The sequence below is a fragment of the Sylvia atricapilla genome, chromosome 11 (genome assembly GCF_009819655.1).
Source record: "Sylvia atricapilla isolate bSylAtr1 chromosome 11, bSylAtr1.pri, whole genome shotgun sequence".
In the NCBI taxonomy this organism is placed as follows: domain Eukaryota; kingdom Metazoa; phylum Chordata; class Aves; order Passeriformes; family Sylviidae; genus Sylvia; species Sylvia atricapilla.
In genome coordinates, this window is record NC_089150.1 from 17,106,753 (window position 1) to 17,131,715 (window position 24,963).

The following is a 24,963-nucleotide window of genomic DNA, read 5'->3' on the forward strand; positions in this document are numbered from 1 at the left end:
AGTCACTTGTTCATCTTTATCGACTCAGTAGGGTACAATTATCCATTATAAGTCGCAGCAGAACCTTTCTTTTTAATGATTAACAAGCAGCCCTGGGTAAGTGCATTAAGTAGATGTATTGCTGGAGGGGGAAAAAAGCTATCCCTTCCTTCAGTTAAAAATGAAATCCTTCCTCTTGAAGCAGTTAGACCTTGAGCCTTAGTTGAATCGAGCAGTTCTTGGTGGAAGACCGGTTGCAGTGTCAAGGAGTGAGAATTCTCCAGTTCCCTGTTCTGCCTCAAACCCTATTCTGAAAGAGGCCAAAACAGAGAAAGGGTTAAAAGGTGAGTGGATGTTATCTGAACACCTGGGGATAAACAGCACAGCCCTGGCCTTGTCCAGGCAAGCAGTGAGCACATTCACCTGCCAGGGAAGTCAAACACTCCACTGCCATTCCTTCCTCCTGAGGGCAGGGCCTCTTGTCATGCCCCACCAGGAGCAGCTGATTTGCCCCGTGCCCTGACAGCCACAGGGCAGCCTGGGCAATGCCAAACCACGGGAGGAAGCCGGTGCTGCACCCAGCTCCTGGCACAAGCTGGGAAATGTGGAATTCCCTTCCTGAAGCACAGAGTGGACATTCCAGAGCACCTCCCCACCCAACCACAGCCCAACACCAGTGGTATTGCAGTATCAGCCATCTCCCACTCAGCGTGGTGAGGATGCCACAGAATTCCAGGCTGTCAGACAACCAAAGGGATCAGACTGGAACCCAGAGCTGCTGTGCCATGGCCATGCTGTGCTCCCAAACTCCGTTTTTTGTTTCCTTTGCCCTTCCTCACTGAAGCCAGGTTCCAGCGACACCTCGGTGCTCTCAGCCAAGCCCTGCAGGCACATGGAGCACTGCTTTTGCATGGCTACAATTCACAGCCATACACACAGGATTTGTATTTAATTTTTTAATAAATACACTTTACATTAAAGAAAAAGGCCTTCAATTTGCAGTTTCCACACAGAGGGCAAGAAAGAAAAAAAAAAAAAAAAAAAAAAAAAAAAAAAAGAAAGAAAGATTAAAAAACTTGAACCACAAAGGGCAGAGGGGAGAAAAAGGGCTCAAACTTCAGTCCCAGATTCCCAGGTTCTGACTAGGCCCAGCCAGGATTTCAGCTTCCCACTATAGCTGGTACCACAGCGCAAATCGACATTACCAAACACCCCAGGGGCTCTTCCCTGGAGGACAAAAGCATCTGGAACACACTGGTGCATTAAGCAGGTGTAACACCTGTAGTTCTTCTGTTTTAAAAATAAAATCATATTTAAAATAAAAATATTCTCACTCCTCAACAATATTAGAAATCATGATCCTCTTATTTCACTTACTAGTTGCATAAATTTTAATTTCTTTTAATTTTAAACAATTTTTCTCCCCAAACCTACCCCATGGTAACAAGGTACTACAGGAATACAAAGGTCTTCCCTCTTTACTAGAACACTTGCCTTTTTTTTTCTTTTTCTTTTTTTTTATAAAACTATTTCTGTTCTTTAGGAAAGAACTTTATACAAAGAAAATATATTGTGAAATATCTTCAGAAGTTTCCTTGAAGAGTCATCTCAGCCTAAAATGAAAAATTAAAAAAAAAAAAAAAAGGCAGAGAGAAATGAGGCCTAAACCCACATCTCTTTATTGAGACTCAGGCCCGAGCCTCAAACTGACTCAAACCAACACAGCGGATCTGCAGGAGATCCTCAGGTTCTCCCAGGAAAAGAAGGGCTGGGGTGCTCAGAGTCGGTTTCCAATTTGGTCTCTGGTCTTCTGTTAGGAAGGGAGCATCTCCTCCTGCCCACTCCCCACCCTGCAGCCTCTCCTCACTCATTCAGGGACAGGATGATGTCGTCCTCCAGGTCAGAGTTATCCGAGCTGTCGGCTGCAAAGGAGGGAGACACGTGGGTTACGTTTGGTTTGTGACACCGGCACTTGCCCAGGCATGGGAGATGGTCACCTCTTATCTGAGGCTTCAGCTCCCTGGCACAGGCAGAGCCAACACCATCAGTGCTCCAAACCATCAAAAGCAGCCAGCAAATCTGCACCAGGGCTTTCCTTCCCTGCTTACAACAGAGGCTCAACGAGAGCAGCTTTAGCAAGTGCAGTTCATATGAGCTGGCAGGTTTTTCCCCTGGTAAGGTGGGGAGCTGCCTGCACAACTTCCTGTGCACAGCAAAGGGCAACAGCTCTTCACACCAGGGGCTGGACAGATGTGGCAGTTATTCCTCACAGCTGGACACCTCCACTGGCCTGGCCCCTCTATGATGTGCACAAGGTAACCCCTTATGCAGTGGAAACAATCCACATACTCCCAACTAGAACCTTCCTCTAGTAACTCAAATGTTTCTGTAACGAATTTAACTACAGGTCACTTCCTAAAGGTGACCTGCAAATTGTGTTTTTCCTGGTTTTTTTCATTGTGATGCAGAATGAAGACATGAAGGGATTTACCAGAAGCAGTCACACACACACACTTGCTTTTTATCTTAAAACATAAGATCCCTGCTCCCTCAGTGCAGGAGGGAAGTGGTAGCAGTTCTGGCAGCAAGAGGGCTCCTGCCTTACCTTAGAGGTGATGTTGACTCTTTCTTATGCGAATTCATTGGATGCAGCAGATAACTGGGTGTTAAAATAGTTAAAAAGAAAAAAAAAAAAAAAAAAGACACCACGACTTCCACTTAGCCATCTCAATAATGATGGATCTCTAAAATGCCTATTAAGGTAAGAAACAGCTTCTGGAAGGTTCACCCCTTCTCAGATGCTATCCTTAGGGGGAAAAAAAAATCACAGGCAAGCAGAGAGGGCACAAACCCTTTTCCCCAACCCTCCTCCCTGAAGATCAGCCAGCTGCCTTTCCACTGTGATCAGCAAGGGATTCTCCATCTCACCATCCATCAGACTGAGCCTAAGCTGAAGGGTCATCAGTGCTCCTACAACAGCCACAGCCGTGTTGGGGAGTTAGAAAACACCAGCCAGTGCTGCAGCAGCTACACGTACACAGTAAGAAGGAAAGAAGCACAAGCAAGATAAAAATCCAGAAACTTCGGAGAAGAGAAGCTGGGAAAGCTGGAAGTTTTGGGGGTTTTTGTTGGTTTGGTTTTTTTAAACCTAGAGGAAAGCTTTGAGAAAGGATCTCCTCACTTCACCTGACTGCAGTTAACTGCTTGGCGTAGTTTGCACAGACCTGCCTGGAAGTTGCCACTTTGGATTATGGAAGAAAAGAGAAATCAGAATCAAGAGTCAGCCATGCTGCTGGTGAGAATTATATATATTTCTTCCATCCTATGTCACATGTGCATTTCAAAAATTACACCTACCTGGTCCAGGAACAAGCTCTTGAAAGATCTGCACAACGCATGAACTGTTCTGACAAATAGATCTAATGTCCCCAAGGTGGTAAAAAAGGGAGAGGAAGACAAATTCATACTTAAAAGGTTCTCCATGGATTTTTTTAAAAAGGAATTAGAACTTCTTCTAAAGCACAAGGGACCAATGCCACTCACTCCCCTGTTTCAATCGTTCTCTGAATTATTTTGCTTTGGAAACACTCACTGTATATTATGGAGGTTTACCCACAATACAGCAAGAATCTGCAGTAGGGAACACTCTAAATGCACCCAATGCCAGTACTTGCTACACTGGCAGTGCTATTGCAACTTTTAATTCTGGAACAAGCATAAGCAGAGGAACATTTTAATTGCTCTTTGCTGGGTGGGAAACAAAGAAGTCAGATGAAGAGAGAGGGAAGCTGCCACAGAACCCCACTCATCAAACCCATCAAGGACCACGCATGCATCAGCCTGGCAGGACTGCACTCCCTGCTCTGAGTTCCCAAAATTGCTGCTAGCAACCTAACAGCCCCAGGATGGGCTGACTGCAGCTTCACAGCCATACAGATCAAAGTTCTGCTCAAGCAGCTCTAGGTACAGACGGGGCCACTTCATAACACAGTGCTCTGCAGAGCATGCCTGAAATTCCTGTCAAGTAGCCCCTGAAATTCCTGTCAAGTAGCCCCTGAAATTCCTGTCAAGTAGCCTCCAGGAAGAGTTATTGAAATGGCCTGAACATCCTGGCCCTTCTGCCCCTTGGACAATTCAAGGTACAGCACTCCAGATGCTCTCTGAAGAGCTTCTGGCCCTGCATTCCCTGAGGAAAAACAAGTGAAGTTGTGTGACAAAGGTCCTGTCCACTGCTAGGACACAGAGGCTCCCTCTAACCCCAGAATGTTGCACTGCAAGATGCTATTAATGACCAAGCTGTGCAAATATCCTATAAGGCCATACAGTATAAACCTACTTCCTTCTACTGAGCAGCAGACTGACCCCACAGAGTGTCTCTGGCAACCTCATGTGGCCACATCCTTAAAAGTGACTGAACTACACTGCTGCAGAAGACATGGATGAGTCTGCTAGCCACTGCCAAGGAGGGGCCTGGCATGCTTCATCCTCCAGCTCACTGGCAGGGAAGACTGATGTGGGAGCTGATAGGGGAATCAATCTATCACTGCAGGACTTCAAAAACCCTGCACACTGTAGTTACCCATCCTTACCAACCTTTTAACTTAAGGTAACTATATTATGTCCATTTTTACAGCTTGAAAATTAAAAATAAGTAAGTAGTTTGGCTGCACATACTCAAAAATTGTGCTGCAAAAAAGGGAACAGAATCTGGTGTCACAAATCCCAAGCCTGATGCTATCATACTCACCTTCTTTCTTGTGAAGCATTTCTCCAAATGTTATTGCTACATAAAAAGTTCAGACCTTTCTATACACACACACACTTTGTATTTTCAAATCACTGTATTTGTGGAATGCCAGAAAAAGAGAACAATTTAAATTTTATCCCAAAAGTTATGTTAGCTTCAGAATAGTCTAATAAATGAAGTCAGAAATGCCATGCTGGCTTTGCACTTTAAGCAATTACAAAAGGGAAAGAACAGCACCAAGGATCAAAAGTGGTTTTCTGTCCTTACAGGCTCACATGAGACAGACAGGACAGGTGAAGTAAGAGTTAAACCCGTGTCCCCTTGAAGGGCGGGACAGGCAAGCAATCAGACAAAGCTTCCTCACATGGAATTCTCACACACACACACACACATCTGGGGAGTACTTGAAGAAAGGAGACGCCTCCTTTTCCAGAATACACAGTTGTTCTCTCACATAAGAGATGCTTTTACCGGTAGATCACTAAGAGAAGCCCCAGGTGAAAAAGTATGATGATGGCCTGTAACTCATACCAGCCAGGGACAAGTCAGTTAAGTCATTTCAGGGAAAATTTAGATGTTGCCTTTTTGTCAGGACCTTAAGCAGTGGACAAGGTCACCAAGGTGGGCACACACTTACTATCTCCAAGAATCAGCTCAACTTCCTCATCAGCATCAGAATCTTCATCTTCACCCTCATCTCCCTCTTCCAGGAGGTTGGCAATCTCCTCATCATCGGAGGGAGAAAAGTCATTTTCTCCATCCTCACCAGCATTCTCGTTGTTCTCATCCTCCTCCAGCTCAGCCTCCAGCAGCTGGTCTGTATCTAGTTCATCAAGGTCATCTGTGTCATCATCATCTTCATCATCATCTTCTTCCTCTTGCTCCTCTTCCTCCTATAAAAACAGCAAAAACAGCCCATTGCAGACATTAAGATAAATGTAAAATGGAATAACAGTAACTAAAGAAAAACCTTTAGTTTTCACTTCTCCCCATATCCAGCCATCAGACATTATAAACACATTACAGACACTCTCCCATCACTCATCTAAGCCTCACTCCAAAGCTTCAGAATATCACACATGCCAGATCACCTGCAGGCCTGCAAAATCTTAACTGCAAAATGCTGGTACCATTGGCTCAATCTCCTCTCCAGGACTGGCCACCAACATGTGTCACCACAACGCACCTCTGAGAAGGACATGCAGTAAGACCTGTTAATCTATGGCTTTGTTGCTAGTCTTGTGCAAACTACTTTAGTTTCAGCAGGAGCAAAACCTCCACTTGACACCAAACCACATGCACCATCAGTCTCTGTCACTGCCATTTAGATGAGGTATAAAATGTAGGGAAAGATACTTTTAGCATAAGCCAATCTCTGAATCACTCAGCTTCAGATGACAAAAGTGTTTAAAGCAGCTCAGAAGCCTCATCTTTGGTATTTACCTGTTCAAGATCTTTATCAAACCATAAGAATTTGCATTCAGTAAAGCAACTGAATTCCTCATTGTACAGACAAAATCCAGAAATCTGTGTGTAGTGGATAAGAGTGAGTGGGAAGGAGCTGTAACAGTTCTACCCTTCTTCCAGACAAACTGCCATCACAAGCCAAGCTCCAGAGCACTCCAGGACTGAAAGAAAAGCTTCAATCCACCTGCACATCTCCTCAGGCACAGCCTGATTCTCTAACAGAATGCTCTCAACTTACTCAGTCCTAACTGCCCCTTTGTTTCGGGAGGAAACACATTTTGCAAAATTAGGAAGCAATTAAGATAGAAACCTAACAACCCATTTCAAGGGTTCCTTTTGTGCTCAAGCTCACCACTCTCACACTGTTTAGACTGCTGCATTTTCAGATCTAAAGGGACAGAGGAAAGTCCTTTACTGTCATCTCCTCAACCTACTTTTTTCTTCAGTCAGTGCTATAAAAAGCCACCACACCCACACAAATCCAACATCTGCCACAAGCAAAAGAAATAAGCAAGGGCAAAAAGCCTGAGTATATTGTATTGTTGCTTCACTTGCAAAAGGCAGCCAGGTCTTCACTGGCTGACCAGAAGTGCCACGTTCTTAAATGCAGATTACAGTATAAAAGCAATGGTTTGCTAAGTATAGTTTCCTTATGAAAGAGTTTATATTAAATATAAAATTAAAACCAACCTGTTTTAAAGCCTGTGCTTATTTTAAGAAATTACAACTTTACTTTGAGTCAATGAGTCCTCAGATAAACAGACATAATTGTATTCACACTGGGAGAGGAAATGTCTTTCTTGCAGTTCAGTTTTAAAGTGCAGTGCCATATTGGGTATAATTTTCCATAAAACCTCCTGAATCAAGCATAAAAGCTTTACCTTAATAATTTGTATTTCTTTTTGTTCTATGCAGTATCTGCAGAAAGACCAGTGTCTTAAATTTTACTACTCTACTCAGAATTGAAAAGCTGATTAAAAACTGAAAAGGCCGGAGAATTTATTTTCCTTTTTCAGTGTCTAAACAACTTTGAAGCAGAAGAGAAAAATCAATTTATTTGAAAATCTTGGAACTATTAAAGCAGGTTTCTCAGTATCTGGAGATAGTGACACATGTATTTTTTGGAAACAACTAGTGTTTCATTAACATTCTAATTCAAGCTTAAGGCAAAGCATTTATACCAACACCACCCTTCAAATACAGGATGAAATTAAATACAGTTGTATAGAGCTAACAATCCCTTCTGGCTGACAAAAGTAAGAGCCAAATTACACAGAAAGGTTGTATATTTAGCTGCAAATTAACTTCGAAGGGTTATATCAGTGAAGAAAAAGTAATTTGTAAAAATACAAACAGAAAAAATGAAATGTTTCCACTTTTACAATTTAAATTACTTAATCTGAAGTTGGTGATTAGGGTCAAGCCACATTCATTTAAAAACCACCTAAAAGTAAGATGAGATGAAAATTATACCTGTCCTTGGTAAAACAGAAGAGAGTGTGTAACTCATGCTACAAGAAGTCACACGTGCATGTGAGTGTGACAAAGGCAGTGACATCCTTACAGAGCTGGAGGGGTGACACGTCACAGGGCCCAGGAGTAGCATCTTCATCAGTGAGGAGGAAGCCTGGACCTTGTCATCTTTGAAAGAACCCAAACACCACTTGGACACTGTGAAGCTTCTGCTAAGCTACAGGCAAATAAATCCTGTCCCCAGCTTCTAAGCCAAGCCAAGCAGAAGCTTTGCAGACCCAGTGCAGCAAGCCTGGCTGCTGCAGCAGCCTGGGGACAGCTCTTTGAACAAAGCACCTGCAGCTTCTGCTCCCAGCCCCTGTGACACAGCTGAGAGGGGTGAGGCAGTGCCAGGTGCAGTCTAACACCACCATATGTAAGTGATATGCATGTTCATGAGGACCCAGGATGAATCCTCACAAGACACCACAACTGTCTCATGTAATGGATCCCTACACAGAGAGAAAATGGCACACCTTCCCCAGGGACTCAAACAAGCACTCTGAGTAAGAGCAGACAAAAAAAAAAAAACCCTTGTGCCATGTCACAAGGAAAGACAAGCTATTCCAAACCATATCCAGGTTTAGTAGGAAAAAGTTACAGAGATGTAATAGAAAACCTGGCCATAAACTTACAGAATCAGAAAAGGTGATTACACAGCAACAACTATCTTGAGATCATCTCAAAGCAAATTACTGGTAACTTAACTCTACTACCAGTTTGCTTACAGAAAGAAGAGTAGATTTGGTTCAATTACTTTACCATTTATAAGCCCCAAAGGAAAAATCTAAACAACTTCCCCTAACAGAATGGCAAATACAGAGGTGGCTGCAATGGAACAAAAAACCTACTTGACCTAATTCTTTATATTAACAGTTTTTACAGCCCTTTCAGAGCCTAGTAAATACCCTTTGCACTTGCTCAAGCATTATGTGTTTCAAGCCATATTGTTCTTTGATGCTTGTTGGCACATACTTCATAAGCTTTCATCATGATCAACTCTCTTACCATTCCTCTTTACCAATCATCTTGCACATACAAAATTCACAAATATGCCTTTTTTGGGTAGCAAAGCTTATTGATACTTAACATACTCACTGGTGTTCATCTCTCAAAAATCATTCAAAGGCCCAGGAATACTCCAGTATTTCACTTATTCAAACTGATACAAAATACATGTTAGCTAAGCAGAACTTTAACTTTTGGATTTTAAAATATCTCTGTAATGTATTCTAACATTAAATTAGTGTATGTACAAATTGCTTCAGGAAGTATGACTTACAGCACTGCAGATCAGCAGTATATAAAAATACACTAGTACTTTTAAGTACTCTCAAGACATTTTTATTGAGCTTTCTTATATTTCTTGGATCCAAAAGTTTTTATGACCATGTGACCAGAATTTGAGACTTCTCCAGTGCAGATTACACAATCTCTCAAATTTACAATAGGCTGGCCTTTAGTTGCCAAAGGGAGACCCCACAGGTCTTTTTCAATTGTTGATATTTGAGTCAAAAATTTTGATTCAGGTTTGTGACCTACAGGCCACTGATTTTTTTACTTATCTGACATGGTTTTAAAACATGGTTAGAAAAAAACTTCATTTGTTTTTCTTGCACCTCATTGACTTTTTCTTCCTCTACTAAGAGCTGATTTGCACTACAGTGCAAAACCAAGCAGCACATCAACAGTTCTGCCCAGCTTCCTGGGACTGCTCCATGAGCTCTTTCCCCAGCCCCTGGGTGCTCCCATCAGCAACCTTCAAAAGCAGCACCTCTCACCTCCAGCTGCTTCCCAGCAACACCTCCTCTCTCTGAAAACACAATCTCAATTGCACCTCTAATTCTGAATCACGCTAGATTGTATTACTCTAATTGTTCTTATTTTCATCTATCTTTTTGCTATCTGCAGAACAACTAATCAAAGTTAGTAAAGCTTTTCCCACTACTTCGAATGTTTCAGCTCGTATTTAATTCACTTCTGGCTACTTTTGGCCAAGTAAAATTATCTGCTGGTACCATCTGCTTCTAGCAGTTGTTTATTTCATCTTGGTTTGTTTTATTTTTAAAGATATTCATGTTTCCCATAGTCTCATTATTTTGGTTAATTTATTTGCTTTTGCAAGAAGCAGTCTGCTGGTTTACTTCACCCTCCTTCCCCACATTTCTCCTACAGTAATCTAATCCCTTCCAGATTATCAGTATTTTAATTACTCCCTACTTCCATCTTGGGAAGGGGCCTTGCTTTCATAAAAAAGGACATGTGATCATTGATCAAATACAAGTGTACTGAAGAATGATTTACCCAGAGGAGTAAGATAAATTACTAGAACAAGGAGAGACTTTCTCCACAGACAACCACACTGTAATACTTTTGACAATTGTACTCTTTGCTAAGTACCATTTGGTACTTTCTGGGCCTTTGCTGTGTAATTCCTAAGAGTGACAATGTCTGTCAGTCACTTAAGTGTTTCTATCCAAGTCCTACCCCCCCAACCACTTCTTAACACTCCTGGATAAAGGGTAGTGGAAAAAGCTTAAATATAGCCAACAGACTCCCTGGTCAGGCATGTACGGATTTTCATATCCTAGATTACCTAGTGTCCATCCTTCCCCTCAGCTAGCAAACCCATAATTCCTGTTACGTACCAATATATTAATTCCAAGTATTCATCTCCTTCACACTACAGGGCTGCACCTACTTTTACCTTCTTGGTTACTTCAGGGTTAGAATTTCTACTTCTTCACAGCCATTAGTCACAGAGATAAAAATGTAGAAGCCTGGGAAGGTGCAGAAGTTACCATATGTAACAAGCAAGGAATCTTACCATAGGCTTCTATGCAGGTGTAGGTATGTGCAGATTTAAAACAGGAAACAGCACACAGCGTACAGAATGTCACAGAGGCAAAACATGGAGTGAAGAAATAAAAAGCAGTTAATCTCTTGGTCTGTGTAAGTGGGTTTAGATTGTCTAACAATGACTACTTACCTGATATGAATGACAAACCATCCACGATAAAGACAAATAAAAGCTTTAAGGAAATGAACCTCACATGGATCAGGAGGTTCAGGTGGGGCTCTTTTGAGCAAACTCAGGTTTTGCCTATGAAATGTTTCCATCTCAATCTAACTGTGTGCAGCTGATGATAATCAACTTGGCTCCAGTCACTGTCCTCTGAGTGCAAGCCATCATTTCACAGCTGATACCGTCCTTAATGCTTGGGATAAAGGGGTTCTGAGGTGACTGCTATGGTATTCTCTGTGCTGCAGGGCTCAGAGCTAATGTAAGGAGTACAGAACCAGGCACAATATCTCAATATGCTTCTTTTCCTTTCTCCCACTGATCTCACACTCTCACAAAAATAAATTCATTCCTTTGATTACAAGACAAAGAACAATACTGCATAAAGGAATTTAAGAATTTGGCAGGTAAATGAACTCCTTCCCTATGGACAAGAATTTGTTCCTTTATTTTCTCAAGCCTCTGACTGGCATTTTTCACCACAGCCAAGGCAGCTTTTATTTACTTGGATCCCAGCTACTGTGGGAATTCTAGAAAGATGTGTTAGCAAGAAGGACATCTTTGATTTGTGTTACTGAACAGGAAGAATATGTTTTTATCTCTGCTGAAGCTGTTTTACATCATAATACTAAGTCTGCCCTTCTGGAAACTCCAAATACTTATCTCTTTCCAAGAATTTCCTCTGCCTGAGAGCTACTGAAAATAGATTCTGCAACAGCTGAATAGGCTAAAGCAGTCACAGTTACTTGCTACTATCTAAAAATGTGGTTAAAAGTACAGGCATTGTTCTTTTAAATATCTGTTTTGGAGGATGCTGGTTCAAAAGATGTGTCTGTTATATAAGAAGTTTCTTTGATAGAAACCACTCTTTACACAGCCTCCCCACCTGCAACTAAGCTCAAAGATTTCAATGAAGGTGGGCAACAGACACATATTTATTATCATTCGAGACATTTGTCTGAAAATACCCATTCACAACTATTATTCTGTAAACAATTTTATCCCTGAGTAAGATTTGAAATCAAACTGTACCTTCAAATATTACAGGAACAGCTCCTAAAACAAACCCTTATTTTAGGGTCCCTGGTGAAAAAAATCATTCTAGTCAGCTTATAGTGGCAAAGCTTCACCATGGTCTGATGATTCCCAAATATTTGTGCCAATATAGATTAAGGTTTGTGGGGTCTTTCCCCAGCAAGTAAGTATTCACATGAAAAAAATCAAACCAACTGTATCAAACAACAGCAATAAAGTACAGTGGAATTGCTGTTGGAATTACTGTTGCAGGCAGACAAGGAGAATCCTAAAATAAAAGTAGAAACTGGGATCACAAAGACCACATAGAAAGCTGAGGAAAACATTCTCCACCCTGGCTAAACCGTATGTTGGAATAGAGATTGTCTTTCGAGTCTTTATTGCCTTATCAACAAAGCTTATTTCCCATCACCTAGAATTTTCTAAACCAATGCAAAAAGACAAATTGCACACCTACCATCAACCATTTCGATAGCCCAGAAGCACTGCAGGATAATTAACAGTTCTTCAGGTCTGGCAAAAGAAGTAGAACACACTTTATAGGACAGGGACAGCTAGGTGAAGCAATGTGTTGCTGAAGCCATAAATCTCTCTGAACATGACAGTAACTGAGGACACTGCTTGAGCCTTACAGATGCAATATCACCCACACGTACCAGAGAGAAAAACATGCCTTAAACTAACTAACATGGAAAGAAAAGCTAAAGCAGGGAAGTAAAAACGCACAGACTGAAAATCCTAAAACCCACTCAGAAGGTCACCTCATTCAGACTTCAGTTTCACAATTTTGAGTCTACTCTCTGTTCCCTTGGTTTGACCTTTTCTGAGCAGATAACATTTCTGAAGTCTTCTTTTCTAGCCCATGGCAGCTGCCATGTGCCACTTCCTCTGAAATTCCTCTTCTGTCTCACCACAGAAGACAGTAGATTAACAAGTGAAACAAGAGGTACTAATCAGCCAAGAAAGAGAAATAAGTAAGAATAAAGCAAGCCAATAACCAAAAGATAGTCCAAGATCTGTACCAGTAGCTCTGACACCCAACTTATTTTCATAAATCTAACTGAAGGAGTGTATCAGAAGAGTGCTAAATACAGGAGGAAAAAGAGGAAGATCTTGCAGCCAGACTGAAAAATAGGAAACCCTTACTTATTTCCCTGTATGCTGAACATAGTTTTGCAAATACTTGTAAGATAGCTGGTTATTGATAGATACATTTGGATACTCATCCAGTAGTGAAATTTCACAAAACCCATGGAAGTTCAAGGCAGGAAGACTGGCATTTTTGGAGTAAAACACCCAACCAAACACCTTGCAAACAGACTCTTACTAAACATGTTACATGTTCACTTTCCCTCAGTGCACAGTAAGACCAGACCACAGAGCATCAACATCCATTAGCATTTGTTCTGTTTGACAAGGCTTGACAACTCTGGATTACTGGCCATACCTAGGGAAAGGCAGCCTCCCAGGGATCTCACTGGAAGGCTGGCACAGCAGCAGGGAAGAACCAGGCCACACTGGTGCTGTCCTCAAGCATTTCAAACAAACCCACAACCATTCACTGCAGCAGTTCCATGCTCAAGCCACTGAGTCAGCCCCATCATTTCATTCAAGGGCTATTTATGTAGCAGATCAGTTGATCTTACAGGGTTGGTTTGAGACAGGAGGAATAACACAGTTGTTTTGTTTCTTAAATTACAGAAGGAACTGAAAGATTTCTGTAGGCCAAACATCTCTGCTAGATTCATCTCACAGACTCTCTCTGTCTTAGCTTTTTGAAAAAGCTGTCATGGAGCCAACAGCTGCTATTTGTCAGAACTGACATTGTGAGGCATCAAAATTTAAGGTTAAAAAAAAAAAAAGTCAGGCAGATATTTTTCTCCATAGCTTCTTACCTCTTAGCACAAATTTTAAAGCACTTTCATTATGCATCACATGACTTCTGAGCAATGCTTGCCCATCAGTCACCCTTCTATTTGAGTACTCATTACTTTCTGTACAGGCAAAAAAAATGTACTCATGGACCCATGTAAGTCAGCTATAAAAATCCAAATATATATCAAGTCAAGATGTGAAGAGGTAGGGGTCAAACTGATTAGTTTCTGCCTCACAAACCTTGACCAAAAAGATACCAGATTCATGTTGATTCATACACATTTCCCTGCACCACCACTTTAAAGAAAGATCACAAAGCAGCCTCTTTCAGCCAGAAGGGGTTTTAGAGTATCTGTGAGAAGTTCCAACAGGTTTGAAATGTTATACTTGATTTTTCAAAAGCTAAATCACAGAAACTAATTAGGCAAATATTGAACACCTACATATGTGTAAGGATATGCATACAAACAAAAATCCTTCCATCAAGGACCCTCTCAACAGACAAGCACACCAAGGAGATTCTGTCTTTATTCAGGAAAACCTCTATTCATTTTAGCTCAATATTGGATGTCTCTATAGAGACAAAAGCTGTATTTTGTAAACATAAGACAAAAACAAACCAGGAGAAAAAGCACAGAACAGTTGTGGAACAAAGAGCAAGGGATTTAGTTTATGTTTGGCTAGATATACATACATTGAATTGGAGTTCATACATGTTGCTTATATTAAAACCAAATCTCCCTTACTAAACAAACTTGGTTGTAACCATCCCTAAAAGTTGCTGTCAAGGAAACATGTTCAGACCCCAGAAATGGAGACTGTAAAAAACAGCAGTTAGGCAATAAACTAATTACTCTTAGCTTGCAAATCAATCCAGGAGCAGTCTTGTTTGAACACTTTATCAGCCTCACAGAGAAGCTTTTAGCACACTCAGATTCTGCCTGGGGCCACCTCTGTTTGTAAGAGAGAAAGTGTCCCCAGTCACATCTGCTGGGTGGCAGATCCCTTATCTCTGCTGGGTACCTGGTGTTACAGCCTGGAACCACTGACTGCCTTGCACAGACCCAGATCTCCCTTAAGTCAACACTTACCAATGATTTTGCAAGGCAGTACCCTAGTTAATTACTGTAAAACCGCTAGTTAATGACTGCAAAATGCAAAACTCATTTCTGCTACAAACTATTTCTGGAGATTTTATAAAGAAAATATGAATACTAAAATACAGTGAAAGTGAACCAAAACAGTGGAAGTGGAGACAGAAATAGTAAATATTGCCCATGGCAAGCACTAAATGGCTGGGGATGTAGAAAGGAAGGAGGGAGCAATAATCTCTCCTCCCTCTTCATTGCTTCCTAAGAAATTCTATTCTTCTAATTTATCCAATCTATGAATAGATACAGTGACCAAAGATTTCAAAAGAATGCGGAGACTTCAACTGCAACCTTGTAGCACACTCAGTGGCCAGGAAAGCACGCTTCACACTCAAACCAGAACGACTGCTTTATCTTCAGAATAAAGAATTGGTGTAGTAACAACAACAATTGACTGCAAAGAAAGTTACTCTTTCTTGAGGCCTGCTCTCCAGTCTTCTGAACTAGAAAATATGAGTTTCAACCAAGCAACAGGAAGATTCAGAGATAGAAAGGGTAACACAAATCTAGCTTTCCATAGTCTGGGGAAAAAAACCACCAAAGTATTACCTTCTGGCATTCTTTGGAAAAAGGTGAAGTCTGCTTTTCTCACAAGAGACACAAATGTATGATATACTAGAATGCAGACATGAAAGAGCAAAAAATAATGCACTTTAAATCTTTAGGGAATTGAAGCATAAGGTTTTTGCCTGTCAAAAAAAAAAAAAACAAAACAAAACAAAACAAAAAACAAAAAACAAAACAAAACAAAAAAAAAAACCCAATCCTGACACCCACAAGGCTACAAACTGATTCTGTGGAATTTTAATTCTCACTTTACTGTAGTAAGCATTCTGTCCTACTGTGTATTCTACCAGCTGCACCCTGAGGGACACTTACTGCAGTTCTGAGCTCTTCTGTCAAGTTGCCAGAGATCAAACAGCTTATCAGAGAAGGAAGACAAACACATCCCAGTGCAAACCTACAGCCCTCTACAAAATTCTTTAAACCTTTTGCTGTGTACAAGTATTGTGCAGTTTCACTGCATCAGTCACAAGCTGTGTCTTTTTCAGAAACTGGTGATAAATTATGTCCAAACATGAGAATTGGAATTGAAAAAAGGAAAGCCTCAAGCACTACTGTCTATATTGAGGGCTGAAATACTTAAAAAAAAAAAAAAAAGCAGAACAAAAAGCAAAGCTTCTGATCAAGACTGAATACTTAAGGAAATTAATAAATCATATATGATTGTGTTAGTTTACAGTGCACAAAGTTACTGTTCACACACGTTCTGCACAGAATGTCTTTGTTTACATTGACAGTAAAGTCATTTATTTGCCATTAGGCCAGATGAGGCCTCTGATCTCTCTGGGTAAAACATGAACACATGTAGAGGGCTAACAGCTACTCTTGAACACCGAGGTCAATGCCATGCTTCTCACCTGATCTTCTTCTTCATCCTCCTCATCTTCTGCCAGCCGCTGCCGGCCCACTTCATAGAGCCTGCACACCGTGTCCATGTTCATGGCGTCCATGCTGCCCTGGTTCTGCAGGGGAGATGCCACAGGAACTGAACTCAGATGTCACATTCAGTGCTGCATCTGATCTCAATCACAGCAACACTTCCAAAATCCTTCCCTCCCATTTACCAGCAGCACTACAATTCACACTAAAAATAAGTCTCTTTGGTTTCAAGACCTGCCATGTTCCCTGAAGTAACACTTCCAACGACTCCTATTAAAGAAAATTTTCTTGGTCTCACAACCCTTGTCATCTCCAACTTCAGTAGTTAAAGACAAAATTTGCCCTGCTACAAATTCTTGACTTGCTTTTGTGGTCTGTAGGGATCAGTGGTTCACAGAGTATAAAGCTGACAGGATTTTACATTACTCATTACATGTGCATAATCAGGCTTCGAGAAAACAGGTTCTGATAGCATATTATGTATGGAGCAAATAACTGCATCCCAAACAAACCAGACGCTTAACTCAGTAATTTTTGCTTCAAATCCTTAGCTTCTGGGATTTTGCTAGGAAGACAAGTGCAAAAGGAACAGTAAGAGTGATTCACAGAAAAGCTCCGCAGGAAACCCCCAGAAGATTGCACTTCCCAGTTATTTGGTCCAGTGCACATATAATTTGCACTAATAGGAAATTATTGCTATAAAGAAGAGAAAAATCACATTTTTCCTTATGCTCATAGAGAAGGAAAATCTCTACATTTTAAAGTGGGAAGAGTTTGAAGAGAAGACGCAAATGTATCTGGAAATTTAAGGAATAAGAAGCAAAACAAGACTGCAGGAGGTGCAGAATAAAAAAGGATATGAATTACACAGCAGGAACTCCAAAAAAGAAACAACAAGCTACAGAGACCGGGGTTTATTTTAGCTGCTTTACCTCAATGACAGCCAGATAGCAGTCCTTGCTGTCTGTGCACAAGTCAAAGATATTCCGCTTTACATCTATGGTAGCTGGAAAACATCACAGAACAAACTCAGCGGTTAACTGCAGGTTATTTAATGCTCACTGAAAAAAGTTTCTAAAAGCAAAAAATCCAGTCTTGGGACAGGAAATAACAGCTGAAACGAGTGAAATGAATGTTTGTAGGTAATTCAACCTGTAATAATGAATAGAAACATTGGAGATCATTGTAAAAAACACCCATGTAAGCTCTTAACCTGCTCTGCACAGTGCCTCCTCCCTTGATAATACATTTATTGGTTTCCCTAAGCACAATAAACAACAGAACATCCTTCAGAATAGGTGGCAACAAAGGGACTGAGTTGATGCATGCCTCTCTTCAACAGCAAAAGTCACATTTGTTTATGTCCACAGGAGCAATTAGCTTAGCTCCACGAGCTTAAAAAAGAGCCCCATGTGAAATGAGAGCAATGCCATCCTGGCCAAGTGACCTACTGCCTCAGATTATGCCTTACTTGGAAAGAAGGGAGGAAATAAAGCCAGAACTGCTGAACAGAAGCAAGTAAGGCAGTCACACACCGAATGGGATATGATACTGAAATTATGTCAGTGTTAAACCCAACTCCTGTGCTTCATCCAGAACAGGATATAGCAGTTTGTTTTCTCACACATGCAGAGAAAAGTGAATGTTACTCAGCAAACTTTCAAAAAACCTTCAAACCTCCATACAAAGCTATTTGCTCCTCTCTTACCTATAGGTTTATAATCAGTTGCATTAAATGTCCTGAAAGACGAGCCAAAGGGACTTCTCATTCTCTCCTCCAGAAGGTCGTCCTCATCATCTGCCTGCAACATAGCTGAAACGAGGAAAGATTATTCCACCAATCTGCCTTCCATTAGTCACTACCATTAATCAACTTCAGATCAAATGAGACTCTGACATGAATTTTCTTTATATTTAATAGCTTGGCAAGACCCATTTAATATCTACTGATCCAGAGATGCCTTTATTGATACCACAGATCATCAAAACTCAATACAGAGGACAAAATTATTTTCTCAGGCATCACTGGATCTACTATTATACAGTAAGTTGCTTTTTAATCTCACAAATTGGTTGTGATATTGCTGATGTTACAGAAAACTGTCTTTGTCAGCAATGCACATAGCATGAACATCCTGGAAAAAATCCAGTTCACAAATGCCAGTAAGGCCTGGAGTTACACAGTCTCTGAAGCTTCCCATTTCACTGAACAAGCATCTACTTATCTCAGAAGAGGTGACCCAGGGGAGTGATGTAAAGGGAGAAGCCCTACCTCCATACATCACTGTGCCAGTATAGTTGAAGACCACACGACACTGATCCAGTGCAGGTACTGTGTGTAACAAATGGAAAGTTCGGAGGTCCCACTGGAAAAACACAGACTAAGGAGGAACAAACAACTGAAAATTTCTATTTCCTTTTCAATGAAGTGGCAAAGAACTGGCTAACTGCATTCAATAAACCTCTTGCAAATATGATGCAAGTAGAGCTGGACACTGGCACTACAATTCCATTAGATGTGTTCAAAATGAGAAAGCTCTTATACAAAATGCCATTCCCAGTCATGAGAGGTGACTGCAGTACCTTCAATGCTGATCTTGTTAACACATGGGAAGAGAGCTGAAGTCTATGGAGTGGATCAGAGGAGAAAATCTCTTGCTCTCTTCTCTGTATTAAGCATTTTCCCTAGACTGGATCAGAGGCAGAATCTAGATTTAACTTAGCTGCCTAACAGTCCCTACTCTTCCTTGATTCACAGGTAGAAGCTCCTGTTACCACATGTAATACAGAAGACCATTAATACAACTCTGCAAACAGTGATTTGTTAATCTATACCAGTCCCAGTCCCCACAGTGGCCCAAAGGATACAATTTCAGTGTTGACTATGACCTCCAGCCCATTGGGATGGAAAACACCACTGATAGTCATGTTGAATTTGTCAAACTTGTGGATGGCTTGTGCTGATCTGACATCCCAGAGGACACCATCATTTAGGACAAGGTCATCAGTGGGGTTAAAGGTGGCACAGTTCTTCTTGTAGTTGTTGGCAAGATCTGGGTTAAACAGAGTCAATAGCTTGTTGCCAGTCTGAATATCATAGATCTTTTAGATTAAAAAGAAAAAGAAAGATTAGTCACAATTTGTAATATACTTGTGCCTAAAATCCCCCTGTTCCCCTTCCAAGATCAGGGCTTACAAGAATCACCCCTTTCCCCATTTTAGTTTCACAATTCATGTGACAGCATTCCATAAATTACCCTTCCTACCAGCCCTTTAACAGTTTTTCACAGCTGGAAACAAGCCTCGCAACAAGTTTTGGCCAGTGCTTGGCTTACTGCAGGTTCACTGACACATTTCACTACCATCAGGATGAGTTCCAAATAAAATAACCCCACTAGGAGGACTGGACTGGGGAGTTGCAATCACAAGGTACCACTTAGCCAGAAACTATTTCAGAAATGCAACTGCTTTCAGAGCAGATGGTATTTACAAACATTAAAACTCCAAAGCACACAGTGAGGAGGGGAAAAAAGACAGAATCTATAGAAAACGAGTTAAAATTCTTGGCATTTACACAGAAAAGCAAATCTGAGCTTTGGCACAAGCAACTTTTGGAATGTAAAAAGGGTTTTAAACTATTATATAGGGTTTATGATCATCTCCTCAGATAAATCTGATCTGTAACACCCTTCAGAGCCTAGCTCTTGTTCAAACTTACAGAGGAACATATTCTCTAGAACTGGAAAACAAATCTGTTTACCAGATAAACACAAGACACAAATTTCCAGCTAAATCCAAGCTAAAAATTGGGCAGGAATGGAGAGTTTATCTAAACAAATCAGAGTAACATGTGAAATGACAAATAATTTGAGTAAGTTATATTTCATGGAAAATTTTTACACAAATTCTCCTTTAAGAAAGATGGTGCCTATAACAAATGCAAATTAGCACTGCAAAGCAGCAGAGGCCCTCTGAAGCCTTGTCTGTCCAATTTGCAAGAATTCAAACAAAGCACTACAATAATACTCTGAAGATACAGTGCTAAAGTTAAATTGCCCAAAAGTAAGCTGTAAACTTGGGAAGGGAATGGAGGACATTTCTAATAACAGGTCACTTCCCACAGCTGTTGACTGAGCTACTGTTTACAGTAGAACTTTATTATTATTACTATTACTGAAAAGCAAGGCTAGGAGAGCAGCTTCAGAGGGGAAAAAAATCCTGCATGATCTTTCTCAAATCAATAAAACAAAGCAAAATCTAAAATTGCCCAGGACACTTGCCCAGAATCCATACTGCTTGCAATGATCAAGTTTATACCCTCAGGAACAGGGAGAAGTTATTTGACACTTTTGGAGTTTTCCTCTAAAGCTCATCAGTTACACAGGGCATCAAAGCACTCACATCAATTAATAGATTCGCTATGGAGAATTATATTTCTGCCAGAGCTTCACAGCCATGAGCTTTCTTGGTACTTACATGTGCAATGTCTCCCTTTGTGCCAATGACCCTGTCCTGAGAGTGCTTGCTGAACTCCACATAGTGGTCATCAGGGAAGGAATGCCTGCAGATACAGCCAGTAAGGAAGTCAAGGAATTGCAGATTCTACAGGACCCAAACAACACCAACAGCCCCAGCACAGGTTTCAACAGCAGAGAAAAGATGTAGAAAAGTCTCTCCTTTACCACTGACCACATCATACTGCAGCAGCAAATTCAGACCTGCCATCAACAGAGCTTGCCATAAATGTAACACTTTGGAGAAATCAGCAGTGGGTGCCATCATGAACACAAATATGTGCAGCCTGAGGGAGTTAAACCTTTCCTCTAAAGAAAGGCCTCTAGCTGACCCCATGCAGGTCACACCAAAACAGTTCTTTGCAATTAAAGTAGACAACAATCAAACCTTTTAAAAATGAAGAGTTTTCCATCCATTTTCTTTATGGGAAGGAACAATTGTAAATACTGCAATAGATTTTAAAAAGTTTGCAGTCCAGGTCTGACAATTTCACCGTGCAAACCACCATGTCAGTCTAATTCCAAACTGGCTACAGAAAGATTGCCAAGATAATTTACAAACACGAGAATAAAACCAAACATGATTCTTTGCCTTCAGGAGTAACAGTGACTTTAGTGATCTATCTTGCATGAAACAGGACTTCAGGTAGAATTTAGTTAGATTTGCTCTGTACCACATAAAATAGGGAAATTACCAACATAAGAAAGGGATCACATTTTATTTTTCACAAGAGACATTTTGAGATCTGTGCTATTCTGTTTTTGAGTTTATTCCTCTATCAAATGGTTCTTCCAACTGCAGCACACCCCACAGCTGAATCAGAGTGTACCTACTTCATATCAAAGACAGACTTCATTCCCCACAATGCAGACAGAGGTTGGCTCCACGTAGCAGATGTCAGCAATAAAGATCCATCCTGGATTTCCAGATTGGAGTGGAGGAAAGGAAAACACCAGGGAAAACAGATGTTATCATTTTACCTGTACACTTTTAACTTACAGGATCAATTTAGAGACTGTAGAGCAGAATTTGTGCCTGATACTACTCCCATAGGTATAAGATCCAAGTATCTAATACTATCTATAACGAAGAGCCCTTGGTAGACAAACTTTACAGGTAACAATAGGAACAATCTATAATATTAACAGCAGATAAAATCAGGATAATCTACGGCTGAATTCTGATGTTCCATGAGGGGAGTCCATTCTGCTTATAAATCTTTTCTTTCTTCTTAGAATCATTCCCTTAAAGTTTCCTTCTCCAGCAAAGATACATAAACACTGGTATCTTATCTCACCCATAAATAAATGTGTAATAGTCAGTTTAAGCATTTTTCCACTTCCAGACATATATATTAACTTCTTAAGAAGGCACACAGCCACTGTGTATCTTCTTTATTATCTTGGGAAGAAAAAACCCTAAATGCAGAACTCACAAGAGCAGGAATTGGCAACCATTATAGTAGTTCAATGACAGGCATTGCAGGTGAGCCAGTGGGTACATTTCAGATAAACATATCCTGACGGGCCCAAAACATCCCAGGGCTTAGGCAGTGAGAACTGCTAAAAATCAGAACAGATCAGTGATTCCTTACCCTGGATGGCTCAAGGTGCGTGATGGCAGAGTTATGGCAGTTGTAACTGGCCTCTTCCTGTCCACTGAACACATTGTAGAGTTTCAACTGCCCCGTGCAAGTACCCAGCATTAAGAATCGTTCTCTTGCAGAAAATGCACAACAGGTAAAGCCACTCTCATCCTCATTTGCTTCCCTGAACACAGAAATTGGACGGAACCTGGAGAAGGCAAAAATACATGGGTAACCCAAATGAGAGAAGCAAAACTGAAATGCTGTGTGATGATATTAAATCCAGCCCTTAAAGATTACACAGGTACAAGTTAAAGCTCTCTTCTAGAATAAGCCAAGTGTCAGTTTGAAAACTAGTGCTCAAATATTACAACAGTGTTTGCAATCTTTCAGGGTTTCTTTTCTGCTATCTGGTACTTCTGTAACAGCACGTCATTAAGCTGAAGCACTTGGACTCCATCTTCAAAGCTGGATTGATGGAAAACCTGTAATGTCAACACCTGGGTAAGCACTGAGAGCTAGCAAAAAAAATCCTAACAGTTCTGAAACATTTAGCAGAAGATGATGTCATAAGCCAAACAACACCCTGGCATCGCAACTTTCCATAGTGACACTGCTCTCACTCTGAAGATGCTTTTGTGAACGTGTCACCTTTATTTTCATAACTTTACCTCCCCTTCCAGTTTAACCTCAGGAAAGGCCACCTAAGGCAACTACCAGTTGTGTTGATGAGTCAGTTGCAAGAACAAAATATAGATTTCACTATCCTGCATCTGTCAGCCAAACATCCTCAAGGCTATGTTACACTCTCATAAAACTGGTGCTACATACTCACCTTCTAAAGAAGAACAAAGAGCTACCAGCTTCATTAGTCAATGTTGCTACTGAAAATAAAGAGTGCTTTGTGTACTAAGAGTCAGCACTAAGCACAAGACACACAGAACAACTACTAAAAATGCCTTTCAAGGCTCTGTCACTGTGACTGCGAATGAAAACTCTTTTGTCTCCAAGGATACTCCACCACGGGACCGCATAGCCTGAATCCAGGTAAGGCTTTTTGGCACAGGGCACATTCTGAGAGGGATCACAACACAGTTTTCTTCCTTACCTGCTAAATATAAGGTGTCTATCAAAGCAGCCACCATCCACCCCTCCGTACTTCGGAAAGGCCGCCCTGCGGGTCAGCCGTGAGGTAAAGTTAGTGGGCGCCTGGCGCCTCTGTTTTGGCTCAGGACACTGGTGGGGAGTAAAGAGAGAGAAAGGGGGACAGGTGGCAACAGGGTTCTTGCAGCGGGCGTGCTGCTCCCTAAGGTACTCTGTGATTATACTGTCCAGTGTGGGTGGGGAAGGAAGGTGTCTGTCCAGCTGCTTTTTGATAGCTGGGCTCTGGCTGTAGGCGCCATGGTCCGATTTTTGTCGCAACACTCTGATTTTCCTGCCGTTGCAGGGAGATGGCCTCTCCCTGACAAAGCTAATCCTGCCAATCAGAGGAGAGTTGCTGGCGTAAGAAGGGCCTGGAAGGGCAGGTGGACCTTGGGATGCAGACGGCCTTGCCTGAGTATGGACAGAGGTGGCAGTGGAACCTACAGCAGTGTGGCTACTCAAACGGGCCGAGATGCCGTTAGCTATGCGAGGAGTGCGAGGCAGAGTCACTGGAGAGGCAGCAGCCGCAACAGGGGTGAAGGCAGAAGAGTGAGACGCTGCAGTCATGGGCAGGTCAGCCTCCTTTGTAAGGACAGACGCTGTTTCCCCGAGGCCCTTAGAGATGAGGTGGTTCCGAATCAGCAGCAGCAGCTCCTTCTCAGGAAAGGTGATCCTTGACTGGGCCACCACATCTGCCTTCTGCAGCCGTGCCAGCGAGACATCGGTGCCAATGAGCAGCGGCTTCCCCGAGACGCGCTCGATGAGCTCGGCAGCGTATTTGCAGAACTTCACGTGCTCGCTGCGCTTGTCCTGCAGCACCGGCTCCTTCATCAGCTGCTGGATCTGACAGCTGCTGAACAGGGGCAGCTTGCTGATGATCTGCCGGACGGTGCTGCTGCGCGACAGCCCCACCAGGGCTTTGCAGGCCAGCGCCCGGATCTGATCCGCGTCAGTGATCGGCATCTTCACAGACAGCAACGACAGCAGCACCTTGATGCCGTTGTTGGACTGCACCACATTCCACATCTTGGCTAACGTGTGCTCGCTGCTCCTGGGGGCCTGAGGAAGCTTTCGACGAGGAGTCCCAGAGATGAATTTCCCGATGCTGGAGATCCGGTTATCTGGGCCACACACACAATTGATGATGATCTGAAGGGCTGATTTCTGAATCTCAGCATCATGGATGAAAAACTCACCCTCAGCAACTCCAAGGATGATACTAATACCTGGTGAGGGAAAGAAGTAGTTTCTTTAGTACTCTAAAATGTATCTTACACAAGTTGATCAGACAAGTAAGGGAGTCTTCCAAGAAATTTGAAGAAAATAGGTACTGCCCTTAATTCCAGAAATTCATTAAGTTCTGCTCATTAGTCTAAGACGTATTCTTCTACCTCCCTAACAAAATATTTTCCTGTGCTGCTGCTCCTCCGCCTCATCATCAGTAGGCAATGTCACACAATTTCTTAGATGTGGTGATCAAGCACAGCCC

General features: G+C 41.7%; 1 protein-coding gene across 2 annotated transcripts in view; it reads right to left on the reverse strand.

Annotated features, from left to right (window-relative positions):
- Positions 1 to 920: 920 nt before the first annotated feature.
- Positions 921 to 24,963, reverse strand: part of DCAF1 (DDB1 and CUL4 associated factor 1) — a 47,352-nt gene continuing 23,309 nt past the window's right edge. Inside the window, exons 14-25 of one of the 2 annotated variants that reach the window (XM_066326911.1) lie at positions 23,440 to 24,700; positions 22,341 to 22,539; positions 21,580 to 21,662; positions 20,708 to 20,792; positions 19,100 to 19,333; positions 18,504 to 18,597; positions 17,940 to 18,044; positions 17,164 to 17,237; positions 16,210 to 16,314; positions 5,364 to 5,619; positions 2,585 to 2,638; positions 921 to 1,901 (exon numbers count right to left, since the gene is read on the reverse strand). In XM_066326911.1, coding sequence (XP_066183008.1) covers positions 2,619 to 2,638; positions 5,364 to 5,619; positions 16,210 to 16,314; positions 17,164 to 17,237; positions 17,940 to 18,044; positions 18,504 to 18,597; positions 19,100 to 19,333; positions 20,708 to 20,792; positions 21,580 to 21,662; positions 22,341 to 22,539; positions 23,440 to 24,700 — 2,516 coding nt within the window. In that variant the 3' untranslated portion in view covers positions 921 to 1,901; positions 2,585 to 2,618. The remainder of the gene's footprint in view (positions 1,902 to 2,584; positions 2,639 to 5,363; positions 5,620 to 16,209; positions 16,315 to 17,163; positions 17,238 to 17,939; positions 18,045 to 18,503; positions 18,598 to 19,099; positions 19,334 to 20,707; positions 20,793 to 21,579; positions 21,663 to 22,340; positions 22,540 to 23,439; positions 24,701 to 24,963) is intronic. The other variant, XM_066326910.1, reaches the window with a different exon arrangement.